The 24,640-nt window shown below is 45.2% G+C and overlaps 1 protein-coding gene across 1 annotated transcript in view; it reads left to right on the forward strand.

The window, feature by feature from the left end:
* The first annotated feature begins 1,373 nt into the window (after positions 1–1,373).
* The window catches only part of ARHGEF26 (Rho guanine nucleotide exchange factor 26), a 114,541-nt gene continuing 91,274 nt past the window's right edge, over positions 1,374–24,640 (forward strand). The window contains exons 1-3 of the mRNA XM_045851622.1: positions 1,374–3,032; positions 4,378–4,417; positions 8,247–8,392. Coding sequence (XP_045707578.1) covers positions 1,968–3,032; positions 4,378–4,417; positions 8,247–8,392 — 1,251 coding nt within the window. The 5' untranslated portion in view covers positions 1,374–1,967. The remainder of the gene's footprint in view (positions 3,033–4,377; positions 4,418–8,246; positions 8,393–24,640) is intronic.

Genomic DNA, 24,640 nt, shown 5'->3' on the forward strand with positions numbered 1-24,640 from the left:
AAATCATCTGTCTCCTCTAGTTTGCTCCATTCTTCTCACATAGCAGGAGCTTGGCCAGGACACAACCAACTTTCTACTATTTGACCACAGAGCACTCTGGTGGGGATGGTCACTGCCCTCGCTTCACTCCTCATTCATTCAGCAAGTATTTATTAAGTGCCCACTATGTGCCTGGAACACAGAGGGGCAATAAGTAAGTATGACTTCTGCCCTCTTGTAGCATTCAATCTAAAGAAGACAAAACAGATTAACAAACACAAAAAATATACATGTATACATATACAGGGGTGGGCAAAAGCAGGTTTATAGTTGTGAGTACATGAAACAGTTTATTTTTGTATTATTATTGCATTGTTTATATGTGTTACAACGGTAAACCTACTTTTGTCTACCCTTGCATATGCAAACTGTGGTGAGTGTGGAAAACGAAGAGAACAAATGAATAAGCAGGGCCATGATCTGATTTAGGAGGAGTCCAGGAAGGCCTCTGATGGAGCGACAGGACATGTCAAAGAGGAACAAAAGGGAAGACTCTCTGAGGCTGTAAAACTTTAAGTGTGTGGACACGAGGATAAGTGAAGGAACAAGTGATGGGAAAAAGACGGAGCTGCAGAGGTAAGTAAGTGGTGCAAGGGGCTTCGTAAGTTAGGGAGAGGATTTTGAATTTTATTTTATGTATGACTGGAAACTAATCATTTTTTTTTTCGTAATTTCAATTGCGGTTGTTTTTAATAGTAACTCTGGCATCTAAGGATGCCAGATTCATAGTTTATTGATTGATAACTCTCCCTCCCTCTCCTTTGCTAGCCACCCAGTTCTCCTTTCCGAGGCTGCCTGTGTATGCCTCCGGAAATACTCTAGGCACAAACCAGCGAATCTGTGAGTCTGTGCTATAAGATACAGTACGTATTTGAAGCAGGGGAGCGAGGTCATCGGGTTTGTTTTAAGATCACCCGAACGCTGAGAGGGGACTGGCTCTTGGCATTTACAGCTCACCTATTTCACAAACCCCACTCTGCCTTGCATTCTCGATTTCTGCACCGGAGATTCCATGGGGCCCAGGGCCTCGTAAACTGCATTTCAGCAACGATCCCACGCTGGTTCCCACGCTGTGCTCCGGACAACTACCCGGCGCTCCAGCAGTTCTTCTGCCAGCCGCTGCCGTCTCCAGTCACATCTTCTATCCTGGTACTCCAAAGTTCTGCACCCAGCCCCGGTGTTCTAGTCTGTTTTAAACAGACACCGGCCGGATCAAACGCACCCAGTGGCCGGAAGGTAGTGGCAGGAGCTTGCCGGCGAATGGGGCGGGTCTGTACAGGGCCAAGATGGGGGCGGGGACCAGGGCTGAAGGCGGGGTCAGGGTTGGGGGCGGAGCCGACGCCTCGGTCGGGTGCCGAGCTTTCCAGAGCTCCCGGAGCGGCCCCTCGGTGCGGTACCCGGGCCACCCACTGGCCGGTGATCCCTTCTTGGTCCCCACTTCTGCAAAGCACCGAAGGTAAATCCTCGTAGGATCCGGGCAGTTTGAGCGCGAGGGAACCAACGACAGAGGCGGGCGGCTGGATGGCGGAGGAGGGGAGCGTCCTGCGGCAAGTTTCCCAAGAAAGCTGAACTTATCCCAAGTTTCTTGTGCATCAGTTTGCACCCGGCGAGAAGGTGGCGGACTTTTTCCGTGCGGGTGGTCGTTGGGTGCGGGAGAGACGAGGAGGTAATTGGATTAATCCGTTTGGGCACAGCCCAGATTTCTGTGTCCGACTGCGCAGCGTGGTCCGCGCAGTTTTTGCCCGAGAAAGAGCGGGTAAGTGACACGCAGTTGTGTCCAGCGCAGCAGCGGGTGACCGCCGGCTCAGAGCGCCCGTGTCTGCAAGGCGTGCCGGGTGGCCTGGAGTCAAAGTTCCATGACTCCTTTCTTCTTTAGGCAAGTCTAACTGGGTACTGACCCTCGCGGGGCTCACCCCCGAGGCTTCGTTATGGACGGCGAGAGCGAATTGAATTTTTCTAGCAGCAGTTTAACCCCTTTGTGGCGGAGGAGGTCGACCCCTCAACCCCAGCTGCTGGGCCGGAGCAAGCCGAGACCTCAGTCTTACCAGAGTCCCAGCGGGTTGCTTATCACAGATTTCCCGGTGGAGGACCTAGGAACGCTTCCCGCGGCGCAGACTCCCGACCGGGTGCCCGCCGCTTCGGATGGCAGGACTGTCCAGAGGAGCCCCCTGCTTCTCTGCGCCCATCGGAAGGCTGTGACCAATGGGAGGACGGTCTCCCCGGAGTACAGGGCTGTCTCTCCTCGGCTCCGACGGCCCAAGTCACCCCAGACTCCCAAAGGGGCGTCGGGCGGCTCCCCGAAACCCCCAGCGAATGGTACGGTGACTTCGCCCGCGCCTCAGCGGCTGCGCCCCCCGCGGACTCCTAACGCATCCGCCCCCTGCAGCCCGGAGGGAGACCGGCTCAGATTGATTGCCAGCCCCCTGCCTTCGCCCGCTGCCAATGGGCTTACCCCTAATATCGACTCCCCAAGCTCCCGTTTGCAATCCGGCCAGACAGCTAAGGACTCTGAGCGGGCATCCTCGCCCCAGAATAAATCCTCGGAACAAAAACTCCCCCTCCAAAGGCTGCCCTCAAAGGAGAATGAGCTCCCGGAGACTCCTTCAGTGGTTTTGAGCACAAACAGCCCTGCTGCCCTCAAAGTGGGGAAGCAGCAGATTATTCCTAAGAGCCTGGCCTCGGAAATTAAAATAAGTAAAAGTAACAGTCAGAACGTGGAGCCCCACAAGAGACTCCTAAAGGTGCGCAGCATGGTGGAGGGCCTTGGGGCACCCCTGTGCCCTTCCGAGGATGAAGGCGAGGTCGAGAACGATCTGGACAGCCCTGGGTCTTTGCGGAGAGGCTTGAGATCCACGTCCTATCGCAGGGCAGTGGTTAGTGGCGTTGATTTTGACAGTCCTACCACCTCAAAGAAGAAGAACAGAATGTCCCAGCCGGTTCTGAAAGCAGTGATGGAAGACAAGGAGAAGTTTTCCAGCCTTGGAAGGATAAAGGTAAGAGTGGTCAGTAGTGTCACATGTCACTGACTAAGCCAGGCATTCACTAAGTCCAAAGTGAAGGTGTTGGGACTGGGGAGGAGGGGCGCAGAGGAAACCAGATGTTATTGTTCTTTTTAATTCTGTTTGTTGACCAAGCCTGTGCTCATCTATCTCTTGGCCATTCTATTGCTGGCAGGCAGAGCCCAGGTTAAGGCAGCTTTGTGGGAGGAAGTGAAATTCTTATCACTGTGTTAACTTTCTAAGCTCAGGCAAAATCTGAGAACATGAGGGGAAAAAATACAGCAAATTAGATATTGGCTGCCTGAGTCCTGAACACTGTCAAAACTAGTAAACTGCAAAGGAAGTGGAGAGCAGGTCTGGATTTGCGCTCTTCACTGTGGTCAAGCTGCCTGGTGCTTGTTCAGAGGTGTCAGTCAGTGGTTGCTGATTCATCACAGCTGATTAGGGAAAATACTGATATCCTTTGAGCCTACTGATTATTTTAATTGTTTATGTTAATTATTTAATTTTTTGAGTGGTGATCTATCGCACACTAAATACTTCAGGTAACATGTGAATTTTAAAATTGGGTGCCAGAATTACAAAAGGCACAAATAATCTGTCATCTTTGTTGTTCTTGTTTCTGTCAACTTGGCCTTCGGTTATATTTTATTTCCATTTTGTGACTATTTATCCTTTAGTTTATTTAACAAATTGGTAGCTCAAAACTTCAGGTTCCAGCGAACTGTATAAAGGCCTAAAAGCTGCACTTGGTAAAATATTGCCAAATAGGACATAAAGAACCAGGGGAAACGAGAGAAGGGTTTTTTGGAGTGTGCGTGTGCTGCCTTCTCCAGAAATACGATGGATCTCAGTAAGAGGGCAGAAATTCATTTTGGCAGCCACATCTTTTCTTGATTAATCAGAGAACTGGAATCAGTCTATATAAATGTCACATATGTAATACACAACCAAGCATTTTTTAGTTTAGATTGTATTGCCTTAGAGAAATTACATAACATTTTATGCCCCCCCACCCCCTTCCCCATTCTGCAAGTATAGCAAAGTTCAATTTAACAGTGATGGTGAATCATGAGTAGTGAACCTGCGGGTCATTTGAGGATTCTCAAACCCTTTCACAGGCTGTGAGGGACATTGTACATTTTATTTCACTGTTTTAGTGAGTTGTAGTAGTCGTATTGGTGAACCACTGCAGGGATCATCTGCTTTATGCTTTGGGGAATCTAATGAATGTAACAACAAAATAAGTGCTTTTTCTTAAAATAGTTGTATTTTCTATTTGGCTCATTCATACATAGTTTGCTTTGCCTTTTCCTTTTTTGCTTTTCTTCTTTCTTAGAAAAAAATGCTGAAAGGACAAGGACCATTTGATGGGGAAGGTAAGCATTTGATTTTTCCAGACTTTTATTGCTGTTTCAATGTGGAATATCAATTACAAGTTGCAATCCAACTGCAGTAACAAAAACACTTACGATGGGAAAAATGTCCAACTTCTCCAAATTGTGCAGCACAAAACTCTTCACTAAGCTAAATTTTCATCTTGTAATACCAGTAGTGAATAAATAGAATAGCTTTCTTTGTAAGCTGATAACTCTGTCAGCCAATGCCCTGGGATTTTTCATTCTTTTCCACTCTGGCTCCATCACCACCTCCCTCAAAAAATGGGGAAAGAGCAAGGGTGAGCCCCAGCTCTTTAGTTGAAAATTCTGAGAGTTTGGCCATTCAGATCTTAAGTCTTTTTTCCCCCACAAATAGTTTAATATTCTTTCCCCCACTATCATTTTTGACTTCCAGTTCCGTTATTAGGTTTCAGTTTGGGGGCTCTCTAACTCTCCTGGCCAACAGAAACATATTCCTAGGAATTTGTAACCCACACAGTATTTTTGTTAAGGGTCTTAAAAACAAAAGCAGCTTCAACCAGGTGTTCAAACCCTGATCAGATCAGTGGGCTCTGTGTAAATAGGTGGGTCAGGTGTCAGCCAACTGGAAAAGCATGAAGGGAGCAGTAGCCCCAGCTGCAACCCTTGCAGGGCTGGTGGAACGTGGTAGACGTGAGGGGTAACTCCTAGGTTTTCCAGCTTTTAAGTCAGAGGACAGGTCACCCCCCAGACTAGTAATGATGAAAGGTATGCCCTTCTATAAGTAATCTAATGCAAAGCCATCCAGAGTTATAAGACATATAACCTTGGTGATTATAAATCATTTCCCTATATAAAAATCATCCCCACTGGAGCACTTAACCATGACTGGTTTGTAAAATTTATGCATTGCCCCAGTCCTAGGTACCTTTCTGTGTGGAGAAGAACCCAATGCAGTTTGTATTTGGTTTGGGATAAAGTCCTCTCCCTGATTTTACAGCCCAGGAAGCCGGGAGCTCTGAGAGGTTTAGTGCCCTGTCTGCTGTCACAGCACAGCCAGTGCCGGCACAGAGGCCTGCCTCTCAGTCCACTTTGCTTCCTCTTGTACCACTTTTTGACCATGAAGTGATCAGAGCATCCACCTGAGATCTATTTAGAGAGATGTTTTGGATCTTCTGGAATTTGACATTGACTCTGGGACTTTTTCCTCAAATGGATAAAAATGTGGAGCTTTTAAGTCAGAGGACAGGTCACCTCCCAGACTAGATCACACCCTTCTATAACTAGTTTTACGTGGTTTCCTTTTTATAAGGAGCTGTTTCTGTGCACCCTCTCATCTGTTTTCAAATATAATGACCTAGAAATTCTTGCTCACATATGTGTACAAGAGGAATGCAGGATTCTTTTTTTTTAAAGTGTTTTTTTTTAAGATTTTATTTATTTATTTATTTATTTGTTTATTTGTTTATTTATTTATTTATTTATTTTTTAGAGAGGGAAGGGAGGGAGATAGAGAGAGAGAGAAAGAAACATCAATGTTGCTGGGGGTTATGGCCTGCAACCCAAGAATGTACCCTGGCTGGGAATTGAACCTGGGACACTTTGGTTCCCAGCCCGTGCTCAATCCACTGAGCTACGCCAGCCAGGGCTGGAATGTAGGATTCTTACAGTTAATCATTAACCAGAAAGTAACGTGGGAAGTGGTGCCATGGAGTGGTGAGAACTTGGAAAGTTTGGAGCCAGGGGCCTGGGTTCCTGTCCTACTGCTTTATTCACCATTTGACTGATTTTGAGCACATGTCTTAACCTCATCAAGGCTTGATTTTATCATGTGTAAAATGCAGTTAATACTGCTATTGCCGGTGTTGTGGGAAGTGAGAAATCATTTCAATAATATATGCATACATTTTGTGCCAACTACTTGCTCTTTTAAAGGGTGCTAGAGGTGGGCAAAACTCAGTCTTTACCCTTGCTGTCTGTTCTACCTATGCAGAGCAATCAGAGACCAGTGGAATCTTGCATAGCCGTCAGTATTCCTGTATCATAGTTATATAGAACATGTAGTCGTTGATGAGAGAAGAGGCAGATGTTTGCTTGCTTCAGTAGATGGGAAGTCATTTCAAAGTCAGTGTGTCCCAAACCAAACTCTTAACCCCCCCCACTAAAGCTAAATCTCTGCTGGGGTTCTCTTTCCCTGTCTTCTAGTTGTGGGCCTTGCAGACCTAGGAAACACCCTGACCTCCTCCCTTTCTCCAAGCCCATATTCCAGTCCACCCCCAGTCTTTTCTAAGTTGCCCAGCCTGAAATCCATTATCTCTCACTGACGACTTGGCAGCATCCTCATTAGTCCCCTAAGTAGTCAACGTTTTGCTCCTCCAACGTAATCATGTCTTTCCTTTCAGTGGATCCGCATTGCAATCAGGATAAAATACAATCTTTACAGTGTGGAAGAAACTCATTCCTTTTGTGCTCAGGATGAAAATTCAGTTCTTTAACACTGTGTGCAAGACTCTGCTTGATTTTGTCTGGCTCATCTCCCTCAACTCACCTCACACCCTTTGCCCTTAGACATCCACACTCAGGCACGCTGCCTGCCTTTGCTCACCTGAGGCACCGTGTCTCCACTCCGGGCTCTCGAGTGTGCCTTTTCCTTCAGCTCTGTGCATCTCAGCTCGCAGCTCTTAGATTGTCCTCACCGACACCTCCCTGACCCCCCGACTGGATCACGCCCTGCTGATGGTCTGTTCTCAGTGCACCCGTGTATAAACTGTTCAGTGTGTTTGTGCAGGATCATTGGGTCCTCAGTCCTACCATGACTTGCCCTCTCACTTGGAGAAAAACCAGACCTCTTTCCATGGCACTATGGCAAGGCCCTGCACGATCTGCCCTTGATTCATCCCCGGGCGCCATCTCCTATACTTTCCCTCCCCTCCCTTGTCCTGTTCCAGCCACACAGGCCTCCGTGCTGCTTTGTGCATGTGGACATGCCAAGCAGACTCCTGACCCAGGGCCTTTGTACTTCCTGTTCCTTCCGGTGGGATGTTCTTTCCCCACTTGTACAGGTGGCTTACTTTCTCACCCTTTTCAGGTCTTTGTGTAAACGCCATCTGGGTGAGGCCCTCGGACACTACCATATTTAACATCTGCACACCTCTGCTCCTTTCCTTTCGTTTCTCTCCATGACACTTATCAGCATCTGACGTGTTTTTAAGTTATTTATTTATAGTCACTTGTCCCCTCATTCTGATGTCAGCTCCATGAAGATGGAGATTTTAGTCTCTTTTGTTTATTGCTGTATCTCCGGTGCCTAGCAATTATTGGCTTCTGGTAGGCGTTTTCTAAATATTAGTTGAATCAATAAATGAATGAGTGGCTGACTGTTTTTCTCCTTAAATTTTTGAATTAAATTTGGGCACACAAAGTGTCTTTTATTTTCTGTTTACTCCCATTCCTTGGCACATTGTAGATGTACAATAAATTTTGTTAAGCTGATAAATGAACGGCAATGGACTTTGAAGTAAAGGTAGGGTGTGGATTCAGTTTAACCTAAGGACAGTTGAACAGCTGTGGCTGCTCTTCATGGGTGGTGGACAGAGGCCTGGAAATGTTACTTGCATTGGCATTTCATGTATGGGCCCCTCTCCTTCCTCTATGGGTGGATTTGGAACAGAGCTGTGTGAGTGAGAAAATCACTTTTTGGTCATTGGAATTCACTTCAGTGACACAATCCATTTGCTTCTTTGTTTATTAAACTGGGGATCAAGCGTTGTCTACATGTGGATGTTTGTTTAGAACAGGTAGCGTAATGGTGGGGTCAATGACTGACTTGTCGGGTTGGTTTCGCTTGCAGAAAACGCTGTCCTGTACCAGAACTACAAAGAGAAGGCCCTGGACATAGACTCCGATGAAGAGTCCGAGCCCAAAGAGCAGAAGTCGGACGAGAAAATCGTGGTTCAGCACAAGCCGCTGCGATCCACGTGGAGCCAGCTCTCTGCGGTGAGGGTTTGCCTTCCTCTCTGTCTGCAGGGGTGAAAACCCCAGGTTGCAAAAATCGTGCCGGGATGCGGTTTTAAATTTTCCTGCCAGTGATCTTGGAACCCTAAGGTTTAAGACTCTATTTCTTCGACTGTGCAGTGTTTCTTGAAACTCCACAGGTGCATGGGAAGAATATGAACTTTGGCACTTCTGATTAGGAAAATTAGGTTTTGGTAAAGTAAAGTGCCTCATGACTGAGGGACTGTACAGTTTGGAAACTCTTCCTATTCAGCATCTTTTCTCATTTTTTTTTACATAGTGTACGTGTAGTGATAACCTAATATATCCTGAACTTTGTCATAAGTATGCCTATACGTACATATGTGTGTATATGTACATATCGCTCTGCACATTACGACGCTTATTATAGTTCTTCCTAGGAAATTTCGTTTGATATAGACACATTTGTATTCTCTGGAGGCTGATTAATGAATGATGTTCTGTTCCATCTTTCTCTGCACATCTTTTGTGTACGAGTGTCTGACACTTTTGCCTTGTTGAGTAATTTCTCCTCTTTGCATCAAACATCTTTTTTTTTAGCTGTAATTGCTTTTCCTCCTGGCTTAACAAATGTTACAGTATATGCTTCCTTCACTTGCTGTGGGTTTGGGCACAGCATTTGTAGGCATCTGATGCATTACCAAGTGGAAAGGAATTCCCATGGCTTGGGGTTGGGAGCCTTGCATCAAGAAACAAGCCAGCACACCTTTGTGAGTCCTTAGGCAATGTGGGAGCAAAGGCGATTTCCTCTTAAGCTGCACTGAGTGCTTTTCAGAGTGAGGGATTGAATGTATTCGGGGAACCCAGCAGCGTGAGAAAAGGAGTTGTGTGTGCTGGAGCTCAGACACAGGACTGTCGAGATGGGTCTGTGTTGATGGCAAGGATAACGCCTGGTTCAAGCTCTTCTCCCCTCTTCCATCCTGCGTTGGGAGTCATAGTCCGCGACGCCAAGCCCTTTCTCCTTGTCTCCCTCCCACCCCCTAATTTGGTTCTAGGGAGGATCTATTCATTTCCAGTGTCTCCAAGGCGTGGCATCCTGAACATTAAGTCACAGATTGACGTGCCTGCAGACGCAGGACCAGCAGTGTGGATACGAGATGGTGGTGTGTGGGGCGGGGAGCAGAGGAGCTGTGGTGGACACACTTACACAAATTGAGCAGCTGCCACTTAGCTCACACCAGTCCAGTGTTGCCAGATCTTGTGATACTGAGAAAAAGGAAATCCAGATTTTTATGATCATTATCCTAATTCAAGTTTTTTAAAAATGTATGAGCCCAACAAAGTGTTTATGAGCCCAACTTGGCTCCTGTGCCAACAGTTTGCAACTTCTGTGGTGTTTGCATGTGGTGAGGTGGCAACACCTAACCACACAACTGGCGTATGGGCAGACTTCTTCCCTAATCTAATGACCACATGGTGGGTGTACACCAAAACAGGGACCTAGAAAAACTGGGGACAAGGCCCGCTGAGGCCACACGGGCACTGAACGGCTGTCAGTGCATTGCTGGTACGGACCATTTGGTAACAGATCCTCGAGAAGACACCTGTGGGTTTTCTTCAGTTCTCCCTCTGTGGCAGCATCTGTGTTTGTTAGCACAGGCCTGAATCCTGCTGGTTTTCTCTGGACCCTAAACAAATGTGTTACGTACACTTTGATCCCACTCAGTGTCAGTACTAAACATTAAGCGGCCATATTTATGCCTCCTGCAGTGTGGTTTCCATTTAGATTAACAAATGCACGTTAAACTAACACTGTTTAGTCCTTCAGTGTAACTTCAAATATGGGCAGGCATTTTATTTGGCGAAAGATAAATGTACCAATGCTCCTTTTGTTAATAATATTGATATCAAAAGGCTATTGGGCAATAAAATGTGAAACTACAAAGAGGGTTCTAACTTTGTTATGTGTCTTGGATTTGAGCGTTCCCAGGACGCCTGTGTGTACCGGTATTTATTGTTGTGCTTGGCAGTTACGTTTAATCAAAGAAGTGTGATTGGACTTTGACACCTCGGTGCTCAGGCACCAGCCTGCGTTTTCTTTGTGCCTTTTGTGCCTCCTTCTCACATTCAAAACATTTTATTTTCATTTTTGTATTACAGAGTGTTGCAGACATGCAGGAAAATTAACAAACTATGTACACGTACTAGATTTCCAGGTACCCACCTCACAGATTGGGCAAATGTTCACGTATTTACTTCAGGCCGATCTGGTTGTCCTTCCGCCTCCCCAGAGGTAATCACTGTCCTCGAGTTCTCTTCTGTTCATCCCACATGCATTTACTGTCCACCGAAAATATGCGAGCAGCTCCGGCTGTAGGAAAGTAGCTATTTTTACAGCGAAGAGCTGCCGTTACTTGTTTAGAAGCCGAGCCGTTGGCTTGTTGAAGTTGCATTTAGGACCCTAGAGAGAGAAGGCCTCAGAAATTAGGAGCAATGTGAAGATGTTCTCCAGGAGGACCGGGACCTCCACTGCTCTGTCTGACACTGTGGCCCTGTCCCTCCCTGTAAAGGGGGTGGCATGTTTGCAGCAGGTCTTGGGACATGTCTGTTTTTTTAAAATATATCTTTGCATCACCTTTCCCCCGCTTAGCTTTCACTATACCCCATTAGTAGGGTAACCCCAGCCGATCTCACTAACACAAAACTCTTCTTCTAGTAAGGCCTGGATCCCAGGAAAAGAGTGGGACAAAGGGTGTTCTGGCAAAGGGTTAGGTCTCCAGTTGGCATCTGCCTTGATTTTCTACTTAGGAGGGGTGTGTGTGAGTATTGGCTGCCGCTGATTGTTTTGTTTTCTAAAAATCTTTTATCGCTGTTGCAAACACCTGCCTGCCTCTTGGATGAAAGTTGTCTTATCAGTTGGCTGTAAGAGGAATTCAGTGTGCAGAACATTTGTGAGAAGTGCAGCAGTTGGCGGTCACTCGTGGCTGTTCCATAAGGTGTTTCAGCCTTCGGTCTGTAATGTCACTGGTATTATTGCTGTGTTTGCTTATGATAGGTCTCCTTTGGCTTGACTGGATAGCCACACAGGTGACAGGCGGTTCTGCCTTTACGGCCTTGGGACAGGTTTAACCTGTAGTGTTGTGGCCATCTAGGAATAGGGGACAATTAGAACTGCTTCAGAGAGGCCTTTAATGGGGCCACAGTAGAATAAGGACAGTTTAGGCTGCCATGGACTTCTCTGTCAGATTAAAGTAATTAATGATGAATTTTTGTAGCAGTGGTGGTTCTACCAGCAGGTTCTCCAGGTAGAGGTGGGGCGTTCTTTTAGAGTGAGGAACACGACCTGGGCTCCTCATAAGGTGGGGACAGGCTTACTCTTCCTCCACTGGATTGTCAGAGAATGTAGATCTATTCTTTTTTTATCCTCACCCAAGGACACGCTTATTAATTTTAGAGAGAGGGGATGGGAGGGAGAGAAACTTCGATGTGAGAGAGAAACATTAATCAGTTGCCTCCTGTACCTGCCCCTACTGGGGACTGAACCTGCAACCCAGGCATGTGCCTTGACTGGGAGTCTAACCTACAACCTTTTGGTTGATGGGACAATGCTCTAACATACTGAGCCACACCAACCAGGGCATAGATCTGTTCTTAAATGGAAATATGTCCCTGGCTGGTGTAGCTCAGTGGATTGAGTACAGGCTGTGAGCCAAAGTGTTGCAGGTTTGATTCCGAGTCAGGGCACATGCCTGCATTGCAGGCCACGGCCCCCAGCAACCGCACATTGATGTTTCTCTCTCTCTCTTTCTCCTTCCCTTCCCTCTCTAAAAGATAAATAAATAAAATCTTTTAAAAAAATAAAAAAAGGATATCCTTGATAAAATAGTAAAAATTAAGTAAAAAAAGAAATATGTACAGGATTTCTTCATTCAACAAAGTATAGCTTTGTGCTGCTCTTCAGGATCTGGGAAAGGCTAACATATGAGTAATTATTTAAATGATTGTGGTCCCCAGTTTTTGGTTGGGCATAAGTGAAAAGGATTTGAGGTTTTGAACTCAAAAAGGCTTTTTTGATCTTTAGAGCTCTATAAACAGAGATGAGGAACCTGCCACATGCAGGCGAATTGCTCAGTAAGTCACCTGAAACAGCAGTGCGGATAGTAAGCCGCAAGTTCCTGGATCTCTGAGAAAAGCCTGCAGATTTGCAGGAAAATATTGATTGTACTGTCTGCCTGGGGTGGAACGTGAAGTACTCATCAGGGTTAGTGCCAGGTGTGGAGCAGCTGAGACCTGGATGCAAAGTGAGCTTCAGGCTTTTCAGGTTTCAGCCTTTCATGGGGTCCTAGAAGCAGTTAAGTATAGCAGAAAATAAAAGATGTATCTTGACTGAAGTCTATTTTTGCTTTTCATCATAACTGACTCCCCCCATCATGCACTGTGCATTCACCAAAACATGACAGTTGCAAAACCAGTGTTTGCTTTGTTCAGTTCAGTGACAGCACCAAAGCCACACTCACCAGCTGTACCCTGACCCCATCCATTTGCCATGGTGCGTGTTTGCGTAACTTCCATCACCTTGACATGCCTGGTGCTTTTGAAAAGGGAGCTCAGGCTCCAGAGGGAAAAACAAGCACACGGGCAAACTTTCCACCGAATTCAACACCTAATATAGTCATCTCGGCTGTACTCCTCATTTGCGCTTGCTGACAGGTGGATTTATCAGTCATCTTAAATCACTTTGAGTACTCCTTCAGTTTTCTCAACGATTTCAGACTCTTTATTCAGGAGCTGGTTTTACATTTTCATCCAAGTATTTGCTCAGTTGTGCTTAGCGTGGCTAAGGCGGTGGTGGGAGATCCGGAATTAGGAATGTGAGACTCTTCGGGGCTGGGCTCGGCTCCTAAGGCGCGTCGTTTGCTCCTGGATGGTTCTCCCAACTGCTGGACAAGAAAGGACGATTTGAAAAATGGCAATTTTTTGATAAATATAATTTCATTCATTTGACAGTCTAACAGACGTGTTAGAGTCTTAGCAGTTTGACCCACAGAACTTAATATTTTTGAATTACACGGTTTAGTTGAAACATACACTTTTTCTACTAAAAATCAGAGCTCAAGAGATGTGATAAACCTATATGTTATTATGTTTGCAGAAATGTTTAGTGCATTTAGGGGTCACAGAAAGTTTCATTCTTTTTTCCTTAAATTTTCACACTTGTCTGAAATAATTTTCAGTTGCTCAGTAACTTGCTGCTTAAATAATCTCTTGTGTCATAATTTTTCCATTTATGTTTGTGCAAAATGTCAGTCTCATAAAATTACTTTTTACCTTAGATGGTGATCAATACCTTTTACCATTTTTATCCTTTGTGTTTAGAAGATAGAGAAGCATTCTCATTTTTCACGTCTGGCTTACTTAGTAGTATTCATAGTGTAAACAGTGAATGCTTTAGAAACCTATTCATCCACACTTTTAAGGTGAACAGCTTTTTTATAAACAGAAGAAGAGCTCCATGTGCCCAGGCTTGAGACCCTAAGCTGAGGCCTTACTCCAGCTACAGGGCTGGAGCTGGGGGCCTGCTTAGCCTGGGCCTGGGCCTGGGCTCTGTATGCTTTTGCCATTTTAGTGCATGTAGATTATAGAGTTCTTGTAGCACCTTTGAAAGTTACTTTTGACTTATGCAAGCAATACATAAGACATTCTCCATGCAAAAAGGGATTTAAACATTTCAGATGAGACTACGCCTTATTGAGATCATATCTGCCATTTCAGTCCCTTCCCCTTCTCCGGGGGTGATGGATGCTGTTTTTAGTCTGGTAACTGCCATCTCCAAATCCACATGTACACATTAAAAAAAAGATTGTGTGGGTGTGTTTATATGAATAATATGCTTTATAGATTTTATAACTTGCTTTTTAAGTTATGTGAATGATGTGTCTTACAAACCATGTTATGTCTACACATGATGATTTTTCGTGTCCTTTCTAACCTCCACATTATTCTATAGGATGGATATGCGTTTTGCCATCTTTCCTTCTGGGGTAGGGCGGGTGGTTATACGTGCTTTGAGAATCTAATTAAATCTATGAGCCCTGCGCCTTCTCTTTAGAAAAATGCACGCACAAGTATAGGTGTAAATATTTGTGTCTACTTTTTGTTTTTTCATTTCAGTTTGCGGGCAGTTCCTTTCTTGACTCTCTCCAAACATTGGGAGCACCTTCCTATCTATGCCAAGTACAGCTTTCTTGTTGTTCGTACTGTTTAGAAGTTTCTCTGAATGTTCGCAGTGTTGAAACTTGAACTGTGTAACCCCATCTGAATAATGTATGTAGGTTGAGGACAAAACTACTCTGGTTGGAGCTGAGTAATTAAAGAGCAGTTGAGTGGTAGACGTGCCAATGTTTATGTTACTGATTCTCCCCGGAGAACAATGGATGTGAAAAGGCGGAGGTGAGGGCACCAGGCCCCGAAGGGAAGGCGGAGAGCCCAAGACACAGGTGCTCCAAGAAGGTGGGAGGAGATGAGCGCAAGGATGTTTAATTTTGGTTGGCATAACTACAGAAGGAGCATTTCAGCCAGACAGCTCGACATGGGACCTAGACAGAGAAAGTCTTAGTGTCCCATCAAGCAGAAAACTGAGGAGAGAGATTCCTTCACTTGTCTAGTCTTTATGGAGGGCCTGCCCGACACCAGGCTCTGTCCCAGACACTGGACACGGAGCAAAAACAGACTCTACCTTGGTTTCTTGCCCTTACAGACATTCTGCATGGCAAGACAGCCATCATATAGTACATGCAGATTGCCGCTGTGCTCATGCCCTGGAGGACAAGCTTGTGCTGCTCTGAGACCCTGTGGGGGAGGGCCCCTGTCTCGGCAAGGTGCTGTCAGTCTGTCATTTGAGGGAAGGTGGCAAAGGAAGTGACAAGAGCTGCCATCTTGGGAGTGCTCAGATAGGTGTCTGGGCAAAGCCGGGGGGCCAGGGGCTGTGGGCAGGGTGGAGGCGCCCCAGGCAGAGAAAAGGTCATGGACGTGGACCCTTGTGGACCCTGTGGGGCGATGGTGGGTGAGGGGAGTTAGAATAAAGTCAGTGCCGCTGGAGCTTCTTGATCTGCTTTGTGGGCTCCTCCACTTTCCTCTGATCTCTAAATGCCAGGGGGCCCCTGGGGTCCCTCAGCTCCCTCCGCTCCCTCCTTGGGCCTTTTCTCTCATCTCTGCTCACTTTGTGATGTCATCCAATCATGTGGCGTTTAATACGTTGTATGCCCTGATGACTTCCAAGTTTCTATCTCTAGATGGGAACTCTCCTTGAACTTGAGATAAGGATATCCAGCTTCTTTTCCAGCACCCAATCAGCATCCCAAAGTTAACCTGTCCAAAAGTGTACTTCTGACCACTCCCTTCTCTCCCACCCAAACCTGCTTCTCCCACAATGTCCTTTCTTCCTTCCTAGCAAATAACAGCTCCATTTCTCCAGTGGCAGAGATCAAAAACCTTGGAGCTGTGCCTCACTCTCCACTTTCTCCCATAACCTACTTACAGTCAGGCACACGGCCTGTTGCCTTGACCTTCAGAACAGGGCCACTCTGCCTCTTCCTCCCTGTCCAGCGCAGGAGTGGATTACCCCGCTTGCTTCCCAGATCACTCCTCTGTCTACCTGTGTCCCTTTTAGTCCCTTCTCCATGTGGCAGCTGTGTAAGTATATTGTTGATTTGTGAGCCTGTTAAAATACACTGAGATACTGGCTCTTCGTTCTGAACCCGCAAGTGATTTCTCTCCAGGCAAAGAGTAAAGGTCAAGGCTTTCAGGAGCCTGGGGGTGGGGGCTGTCCCATTCAGCCCCTGGTTGTCTTTCTGGACTCATTGCCTGCTTTTCCATCTGGCTCATTGCTGGTTACACTGACGCTCCCCAAATGCAAGTTGTTCTCTGCCTCGGGGCCTTTGCATTTGCTTCTCCTCAGTTTACAACAGCTCTTCTTCCAGAGAGCCACGTGGCTTACCTCCTGACACCCCTCAGCATATCCCATCCTCTCTGTGGCACTTACCCCTCCAACACACTACGGGATCTACTTTTTTTGTTTGTTTATTGTCCATCTACTCCCCCTGGAATGAAAGCTGCATGAAAGCAGAGATTTTTGTCCATTTTGCTGCCTGCTATATCCCTGACACATGACATAGTGCCTGACTTGCAGGAGGCGTGCAGTAAATGTTCAGTGAACTTACAAAAGAATGCGTGAGTGAGTGAATAAAGGCAGAGACCTAATCCCACAGGTGAACATAACAGAAAGTTACCCAGCAGTAACAGCGGCCAGGAAGTTTCCTATTTAGGGGCCATTTGGAGGCAATTTTTAGTTTTTATTGTAAAAGAATAATTCTTGATTTTTTTTGGCTATAGCCTGGATTTAACAGATGTCTTTGAAATGTTGGGGACCTTGGCATTGGCAAAGTTTCAGACTGTGTTAGCCCGTGGCAGGTATTTGCATACTATGAAATCAAATCAAGTGAAAACCTTCTCCATCGGGGTGTCTTTTGGGGACTTGGATGGGTGCATTCCAAAATAATAGCAATCTGTGGAAATACAGTAGAACTAGGTAAAAGGAGAGAAGGCTCAAATATTTTGAGGGGTTCTGAATAACTGGGGAAAGGCTCTTTACTGCTGAGTTTTGGATTATGGAAACCATCAGTCAGATTCTTGTATTCGTCCTTTTGACCTTAAGATGTCCCCTTGTGGCATCTCATCCCTTAGTGCAATGATGGGGCTGTTTCTCAGGGCCACATCCATACAGCGATTTGGTTTCATAATGACTAGACAAGTCATCGCCATCAACATTACTGGTGAAGCTTCTCTCTATGGAACTGATGCTCAGAAATGTGTTTCTCAAATTTTGTTGAGTTATTCAAACTACCTACAGCCTGTTGATTTTCTGCACGATTAGTCTGCACTCGAATGTCTTGAGGTTATTATGGTATTTATTATCTGTGTGTGTGTTATTGCAGGCGATAAGGCCGATAGAGCCAGAGGACAGCATCTGCCGAAGGAAGTTTCGTTGCCAGGGAAAGGAAATGGCAGATTATTTTCCCCTTTGGTGTGGGAGATAAACTGCCACCCCTCCAACTGCAATAACACACACATTGGAGCGGTTCCAGTTCTGGGTGGCAGGAAACTCTGCTTCGGGCAGTGAGGCACAGAGGAGCATGTTGTTGTCTGTGGAATTGAGCGACAGAGTCCTGACACCCACCTGGAGATATCGGGCAGGAGAGCGGTAGCTCTGGGACCTGCCATTGGGTCATAGTGGTATTAGTTTGTTTGCATGCAGGTAAATTATTGACCAAATATTTGCAGAGGCCTTACCAGGTGCTCTGCTAGATTCTTTCACTGCAGAAACAGATTATTTTTCTTTCACAGTAACACAAGAATGAATACTGTTTTTCTACCTACTTTATATCTAGGCAGCTGATATTCTGAGATGTTCAACATGGTTCCTCTCTTACTGTTTTTTATGAAGGTCTTGATATTACCTGGAACAGAGCCTCTCAAATTTCCCCAAAAAGTGGATACATGTGCCTAGGGCTTTGGAAGAGCAAGGACCATATTTCCCTCTGTTACGTGGTCAGCATTGTGACTCAGTGACTGACTGCCTGTTGGCTCTCTTCTTCTCATGAATTGGCTTATTTTTTCTCTTTACTATGCCTGTCTTTTCTCCTGAAAGCTCCTGCATACTCCGAGTTTCTGAGTTCTTGTAACTTAGGCTTGAGGTTACCCAATACCGTCCTACCCCACCTCATGCTATCCTTTTGGTTTTCGTATGTAATTACCCTATTCAAATTCTTGAGAGAATCACATCGGATCATATTGGCTGAGCCACTTTCCTCCAAGTAATAGGTCACTTTATTGCCACTTGGCCCAGTGCCTAACTAGCTCTCTTCTGGTCAGCTTTGGCCTCCATGATGCGTTATAGTGAGAAATATGACTTCTCTGGGCTACTTCTTTGGCCGAAGCTGGGCATGGAACAGCTTTCCTTGCAGGAGCCTGTGAGGGTGTTAAACGACAAGATGGATATAGATAATGTAAATCTGCATGTGATGGAGCTGATGTGGCGACCTTGTGTCAGTGGCCTGACGCAATGAGAAATGCACTTCACCTTGGAGCCCAGTATGTGTGTTTGTGTGTGTGTGTGTGCACAAGTGTGTGTGTGTATGTCTCTTGAACAAAAGCTGGGCAGAGCAGAAGATATCTCTAATACATGCACTCCACTGTGGTATTTTCTGATTTATCCTTTCTGTTTTGTTACATTAAAATAGATGAAGATCATAAATTTACAACTATCCTCTGTTGACTAAGAGCGTAGAACTTGTAGTTTGAAAGACACCGGTAATCCGACTGCATAATGCATGTGTCTCCCACTGCATCCTGGGGGATGGGGCACAGAAAACAAGCTCAACACCCACTACCTACACTGCAGGTCTTCGATGCTGGTTTGGGGGACAATAGAAATGAAATGTCTAAATGACGTTTTTGAAAGAATGTAGGACATCATGTCAAAATGAGTGACACCAAAGTCAGAGAACCGTTAAGGTCGGGATATTTCTTTCTAGACAATGTGACCAAAACCTGATGGGCTTGATAGGCAAAAGAATAGGAAATAAAAGCAATAGACGTGTAACATGTGGCTTGAATGAAGTTTGGTATGTAGGGAAACGGAATGCTCACTGTGTGTGTCTTTCCCAGATCTCCTCCATACAGTAAGATCATTCCTGTCCACTGAAACCGCCACATGCTTTGTAAATCCCATAGGAAACATCCGTTCACTTTATTGCTCATTTTTCCAGAACAGTTTTTGCCCAGGTTAGATTTTTATTGCAAATATAAGAAATTAACTTCAGGGTCAGTGTTGTTCTAAGGCACTCAAGCATTTTGGAGTTGACCATTCCTGTCCACCTGCCGCTTTGCAGAAATAACAAACAAAAATAACACAGCGTTTAACGTCTTGGCATCCCCTTTACAAACGGGTGTTGTCCTGGGCAAGAGGAGCCCTCAGACCTGCCTTGGTCAGCCCCCTCTTGACTCTCGCCTTCACTCTGTGACAACGGCGTCCTTCTCCGTGGCCCTGACGTCAGCCCAGGCCGCCTCCTCGCGCTCTCACGCTCGCCCACCTGCCTGTCAGCACTCCCTTTCAACACCGCCTCGTAAGCTCTGCTTGGTTTGGGCTTGACTGAAACCTTTCTCTCTCATTCCCTCCCTTTAACTTAGTCACTTTCTTTCTTTCTTTCATCTGCCGTGCTCACCTCTCTCTTCTCTCACCTTCCTTGTGGGCAGCGGTGAGGAGATGCAGGTCTTGTTGGCAGCCATAACAATTTCAGCTATCTTCCCGTCTTGTTTTATTTTTTTTTCTGAGAGAGGACATTGAAACCTGTGTTAGTTTTTATCAAAAACGATGCTTTAATTACAAAAACAAGGCATGCTTGTTTTAGAAAAATCAAAAAGTATTAATAGCAAAAGAGAACAAAATAAAAATTAGGTGACTCCCCTCCCCCATATCAACATTTTGGTATATAACTTTTCAGACCACTTAAAAAATGCGTGCATACAAGTTTTCTTTTGAGCACAAAGAAATTAATAATAAAATAATATTGTCTTGTTACTCATATTTTCCCCTTAGCAGTGTTCTAAATATCTTTTCATGTCATTCAACCTGCTGTTTTGTAACCCTTTTTTTTTTCTTAACAATGCTGTGAATAACTTTCTGCATCATTAAACTTTCTTCCACAACAACCTTTTGAAGAGCCTGTATTGTATTTCATCAAGTAGGCAGATATTTGGTTCTTTTAACCAATTCCCCGTTGTTAGTTATCAGTTTGTTCCTAGTTTTTCCACTTCAAAATTCAAAATTCACTGTAGCCATCGCATATTGTATTAGCCGGGCTGCTGTCCCTGCCTGTGCTGTGCGTGTTCTGAGTTTATTAAAATAGAAGTTGACCAGCGCAGTCCAAAGAATTCAAAATATTCAAAATTTAAAGCTGATTAAGTTCTGTAACCCCATTGTTTTTTAATTACAGAGTAATATAGATGCATTCTTCTTATTACAGAATTAAACATTAAAGTACGGACTGAATTCTGCTTTTATTTTCCCACTGTTCCCAGTCCCCCCCGCCATTGCTGTCCACTGTTAATGTTGGTCTGCCCCTCAGTGTTTTATTAAATATTCCTTTGTAAACGTGCTCATCTTTTATTAAATAATTCTGTAAAATTGCCCTTTTCCCCTAAAGTCATTTTCCCTTTCATCCTTTTTATTGTTGTGCCATTAGCTTTTGATATATTTTTTAACTTCATTTTCTCCTCTTAATGGTCGATAGATGAAGGAGACCATCTCTTGCCCAAGCGGAGGATAGAGAATGAGTAAGTTTGAGTCTGGGCTCAGTAGCCCACAGGGGAATGATGGCCAGCTGGTAAGAGCCGCATGTCAAAGACAGGCATTCCTTTAGTGGGAGAAATGGCAGAACTAAGCAGCAAGTTCAGTCACCAGGCTGCCCCACCAACAGCTTTCACTGCAGCAGAAGCAGGAATCCGGTGAGAGATGCGGTTTCTGGGGGCATCCAGCTGGAGGATCTTGGTTTAGGGGAAGAGTAGCTGCAGATCGCAACTCTGGGAAATTCAGGAATGTTTAAGAAGGCAGTGTGTTGCGGGGTTAAGGGCTCAGCCTTTGAGGACAAGCAGGCAGGCCTGGGTTTGCTCCATCATCAGGGCTAATGGCTTCACTTGTCTGATTCTGTTGCCTTCCTCGCAGAGTTGTTATGAGGTGTAGAAGTTACAAGGGTCTGGTGCGTGGCATGCATTTGATACGGTAGCTCGGGAAATAATGAAGGATGAACAAGAACTCTGAATCAGGGGTTGGCTAGAAAGGGGTAGCTAGCTAGCGAGGCTGGCTGCAGTGAGGTAATGCACGCTTACCTCCTAAATTGTACAGAGCACAACAGTTTACTTTTGTATGTTTAATTACCTATCTGTTTGTGGTTTGTGCTCTCAGCCTCGTATCTGTATTGAAATAATCTGAGTTCATTCAGGAATCTTGGCTCCGTCTGCCGAGGGTGACGCAGGCCACAGGGGAGCAAAGGCCTCAAGCCCTGGCCTGCCCTCTCGAGGTTGCCATCGTTTTAGTAGACCCGAGATTCCCTGGAGGGAGGGCAGGGAGAGCCGAGAGAGGCTTGCTGTTTCTTGAGATCCAAGAACTTTGGTGAGGATTATGGGATTAAGGTCAACCACAGTCAGTAGGGGAGGAGATCAGTGTTTTGAACAAATGGGTTCAGAGGTTCCTAGCATGTTACTTGATATGTTTTCAAATTAAGCATATGATTTTATTAAATGGGCATTATCTTCTACCTCTCATTTTAAAAAAAAGTATTCTATCCGGTTTCCCACCCTCCTTAAAAATACGACCCTGTCTTGACCTTTATCTGATCCTTGGTTCTACAAGTCTCTGGCTTTTGAGATGGGTGTTGTGTGGTGGTTCTTGGCTTAGTGATATCTCAGAACCTTTCTCCTGGACCCAGCGGGGAGAGAGCCTGGGGGCCTGCTGCAGAGCACGTGATTTCTGGGCCCTGGAGGATTTTTCAGCATAGGAACTTCAAACATACTCTTAAAGAGCTGCTATCCCCATGCATTTTCCGTGGAAGAACTCGGGCTCATTTATAATTCGGGGACCACTGGGGTTGTGTGAAGTCTGTAGGCAAGACCTGAGAGAGACCGTGTCCTGTGGTTTAACTTTGCTGTGTGATTCATTCCCTTCCCACGTGAGCTTTTAAGAACAGAAGCTGGTGAGTAGGAAGTGACCAAGAAGCGTAAATAACTGGCTGATTTGCAGCAAGTGGGTAGACTCTGGCAAAGTTATAAAGGTCTTATTAGCTCAGATGGGCAGTCAGTGTACATTAGTGCTTGATGGAGCCCAAGTGATCTTGGATTATAAACTTCTGATCTAATGTTTCACTGGTTACATTTCGGACCCTTTTTGGTCCGTCTGTCTTTGAGGGCCCTTCTCTCTGGTCTCCCTGGCTGGTGGGGAAAAACAAAAGGAATGCGAGCCCATCTTTTCTAAAAACAGTAGCAAGTCTCGGTGGGCCTGAGAACTTACCCTAGTTACGCTGGTTAACCAGGAGACCGGTGCTATTAATTTTGGCTCTCTCCGCACGGTCTGCTCAGTCCTGCAGATAGGCTTTGCGTAAGTGGCAGTGCTGGGCCCCTGTTTGGGCCTTAGCAAACTTGGCTCGTCCTGTTCCAGCCAGTGGGGTAAAGGCCAAGGAATGCGGCACCAAGTCCGTGGATTTCCTGACACATCCTGTGAAGGCGCCCGTGACTTGCTGGGTGTAGGAGAGTCAGCTGAGAAAGTCAGACTCGCAAGCTGTCAAGAAGAAGACTGGCATGCATTTTAGATCAAGTATCTATTAATTCACTGCTGGGTCTATAGGGGGTTCACTGTTTTCTAACTTTCAAAGACTGGGGTCTAACTAGACATCCATGGAGCATCTTGTACTGTTCTTTACTAGTTTCAGCTAAGTGTTACTGTCTGTCTCATGTGGACATGGAACATAGATCAGTCACGAAGACCGTGGGTGAAGAATTTCAATACCTATACAGCAGTAAAAATCTAGTTACGATTTTGAAACTATTATAATATTACTGAGTTCTCTGCATTTGCTATCTTGATGAGGCACACACATATATTCATATTTTTTTAACTTAGGTCAGAATTGTGGTCTTGAGCTATAATTCTGTTGTTTTATTTAAATTCATTTTTATCCACTTAAAATGTTGAAGATATTGACATGCATTCACGTTTTCTCCCTGGAGTCTCGAGTCTGCCACCGCAAGATTGAAACAGTCTTGTGTGTTGCTCAGAGCCCAAAATTGAATTCGGTTCTTCGTGTTTCATTAAACTACTTTCGCTATTTTACCTACCGATGACATAGTTGAATAAAGAAATTAAACTAGGACGAGCCAGTGAGGAATAAGGAAGTTCTAGCGAGGTCAGAAGACACCTTCGAAGGAATGCTGCTTTGGCCAAGTGGTTCTGTTTGTACTCAGCCAGAGCTACCAATACAAAATATATGTGTTAAAAAAAGGAGCCTGGACAATTTTAATTCTTCATGTAGATGACAAAACAGCAATCAGCTCTAGAAGCTTGTATATATTTTTTTTCTTTTCTACACATGGAAACAAGGGGAGCACTTGAAAAAAAACGCTATGAACACAATATTTTAGATTCTTTTAGCAAAAATGTACAAACTGCAAAAAGCATGTAAGTTTTAAATTGTAGGTAGAAACATATCTTTTACCTCATTTTTTTAAATACAAGAAAAGCCCGGGCCGCCTAGTGATTTTCCTTTCGTTCACTCATGAGGCCACTGTTTTTGAATTAGAAAATGTTCAGAGGTAGTTTCTGTTAAACACTTGACACGTTCTCTTTTTTCCTTCCTGGTTCCTTTCTGGTTGATATTTGCTCCTGTTTTTTATTCTTCTCTTAATTTTCTCTCTTCTGCCTTTTGAGCCTTTGTGGGATCCTGTTTTTATATCACCCTTTCCCCCTCTTTCTCTGGTTTAATTTCTCTGAACTCCAAGGTCTCTGTAGTCACCTTGCCTGCTCTTGACCTTCTACCTGCAGGCACCTGCTCTCAGGCACTACTTAATTTAGAGTTGCATGGGGAAGGAGTTCTCAGGTGGACAAAACGATCCTTCTCAGCTGTGGCGGAGGAACCTGTCCGGCTGGCCTGGGAGGGTGCGGAGGGGCTGAGACGAAGGCCAGGCCCTGGAGCAGCGAGCGGCGTGGCCGCCAGCCAGGAGGAACTGGCGTGTCATCATCCCCCAGAGCAAAAGTTCACGCTCCCCGAGCGTACTGCACTTCAGGTTTCTTAGGACCCAATAATGTGTTCTGCAATTTTTTTTTTCTGTGACAGTAGTTTTGTACGGGCTGCTGGTTTCTTACTGATGAGTTTTTGGTTAAAGGAATATTTCATCATTTTTTTATTAGTATTAAGGAAAGATGTAATTCTGTATGTAGTACCTTGCCCTTTTCAAAACTACCTTCTCCTCCCCCTCAAAAGCAACTACTTTAAATGGGGATCTTTTTGTTTGGTTTTGTTTTGTTTTGTTTTTATGATCAGATGAAGTACTCTTCATCCCTCAGCAAACTTGCCATCACCTGTCTAGGTCTCTGAGCCCACGTTGTATTCTCTTCCCCTTAAGATTTCCGGGTCTGAACTCATTAGTAGCTTTGGATGCAGA

This window comes from Phyllostomus hastatus, unplaced genomic scaffold (genome assembly GCF_019186645.2).
Source record: "Phyllostomus hastatus isolate PE091 unplaced genomic scaffold, TTU_PhHast_1.1 phas_contig_86, whole genome shotgun sequence".
In the NCBI taxonomy this organism is placed as follows: Eukaryota; Metazoa; Chordata; class Mammalia; order Chiroptera; family Phyllostomidae; genus Phyllostomus; species Phyllostomus hastatus.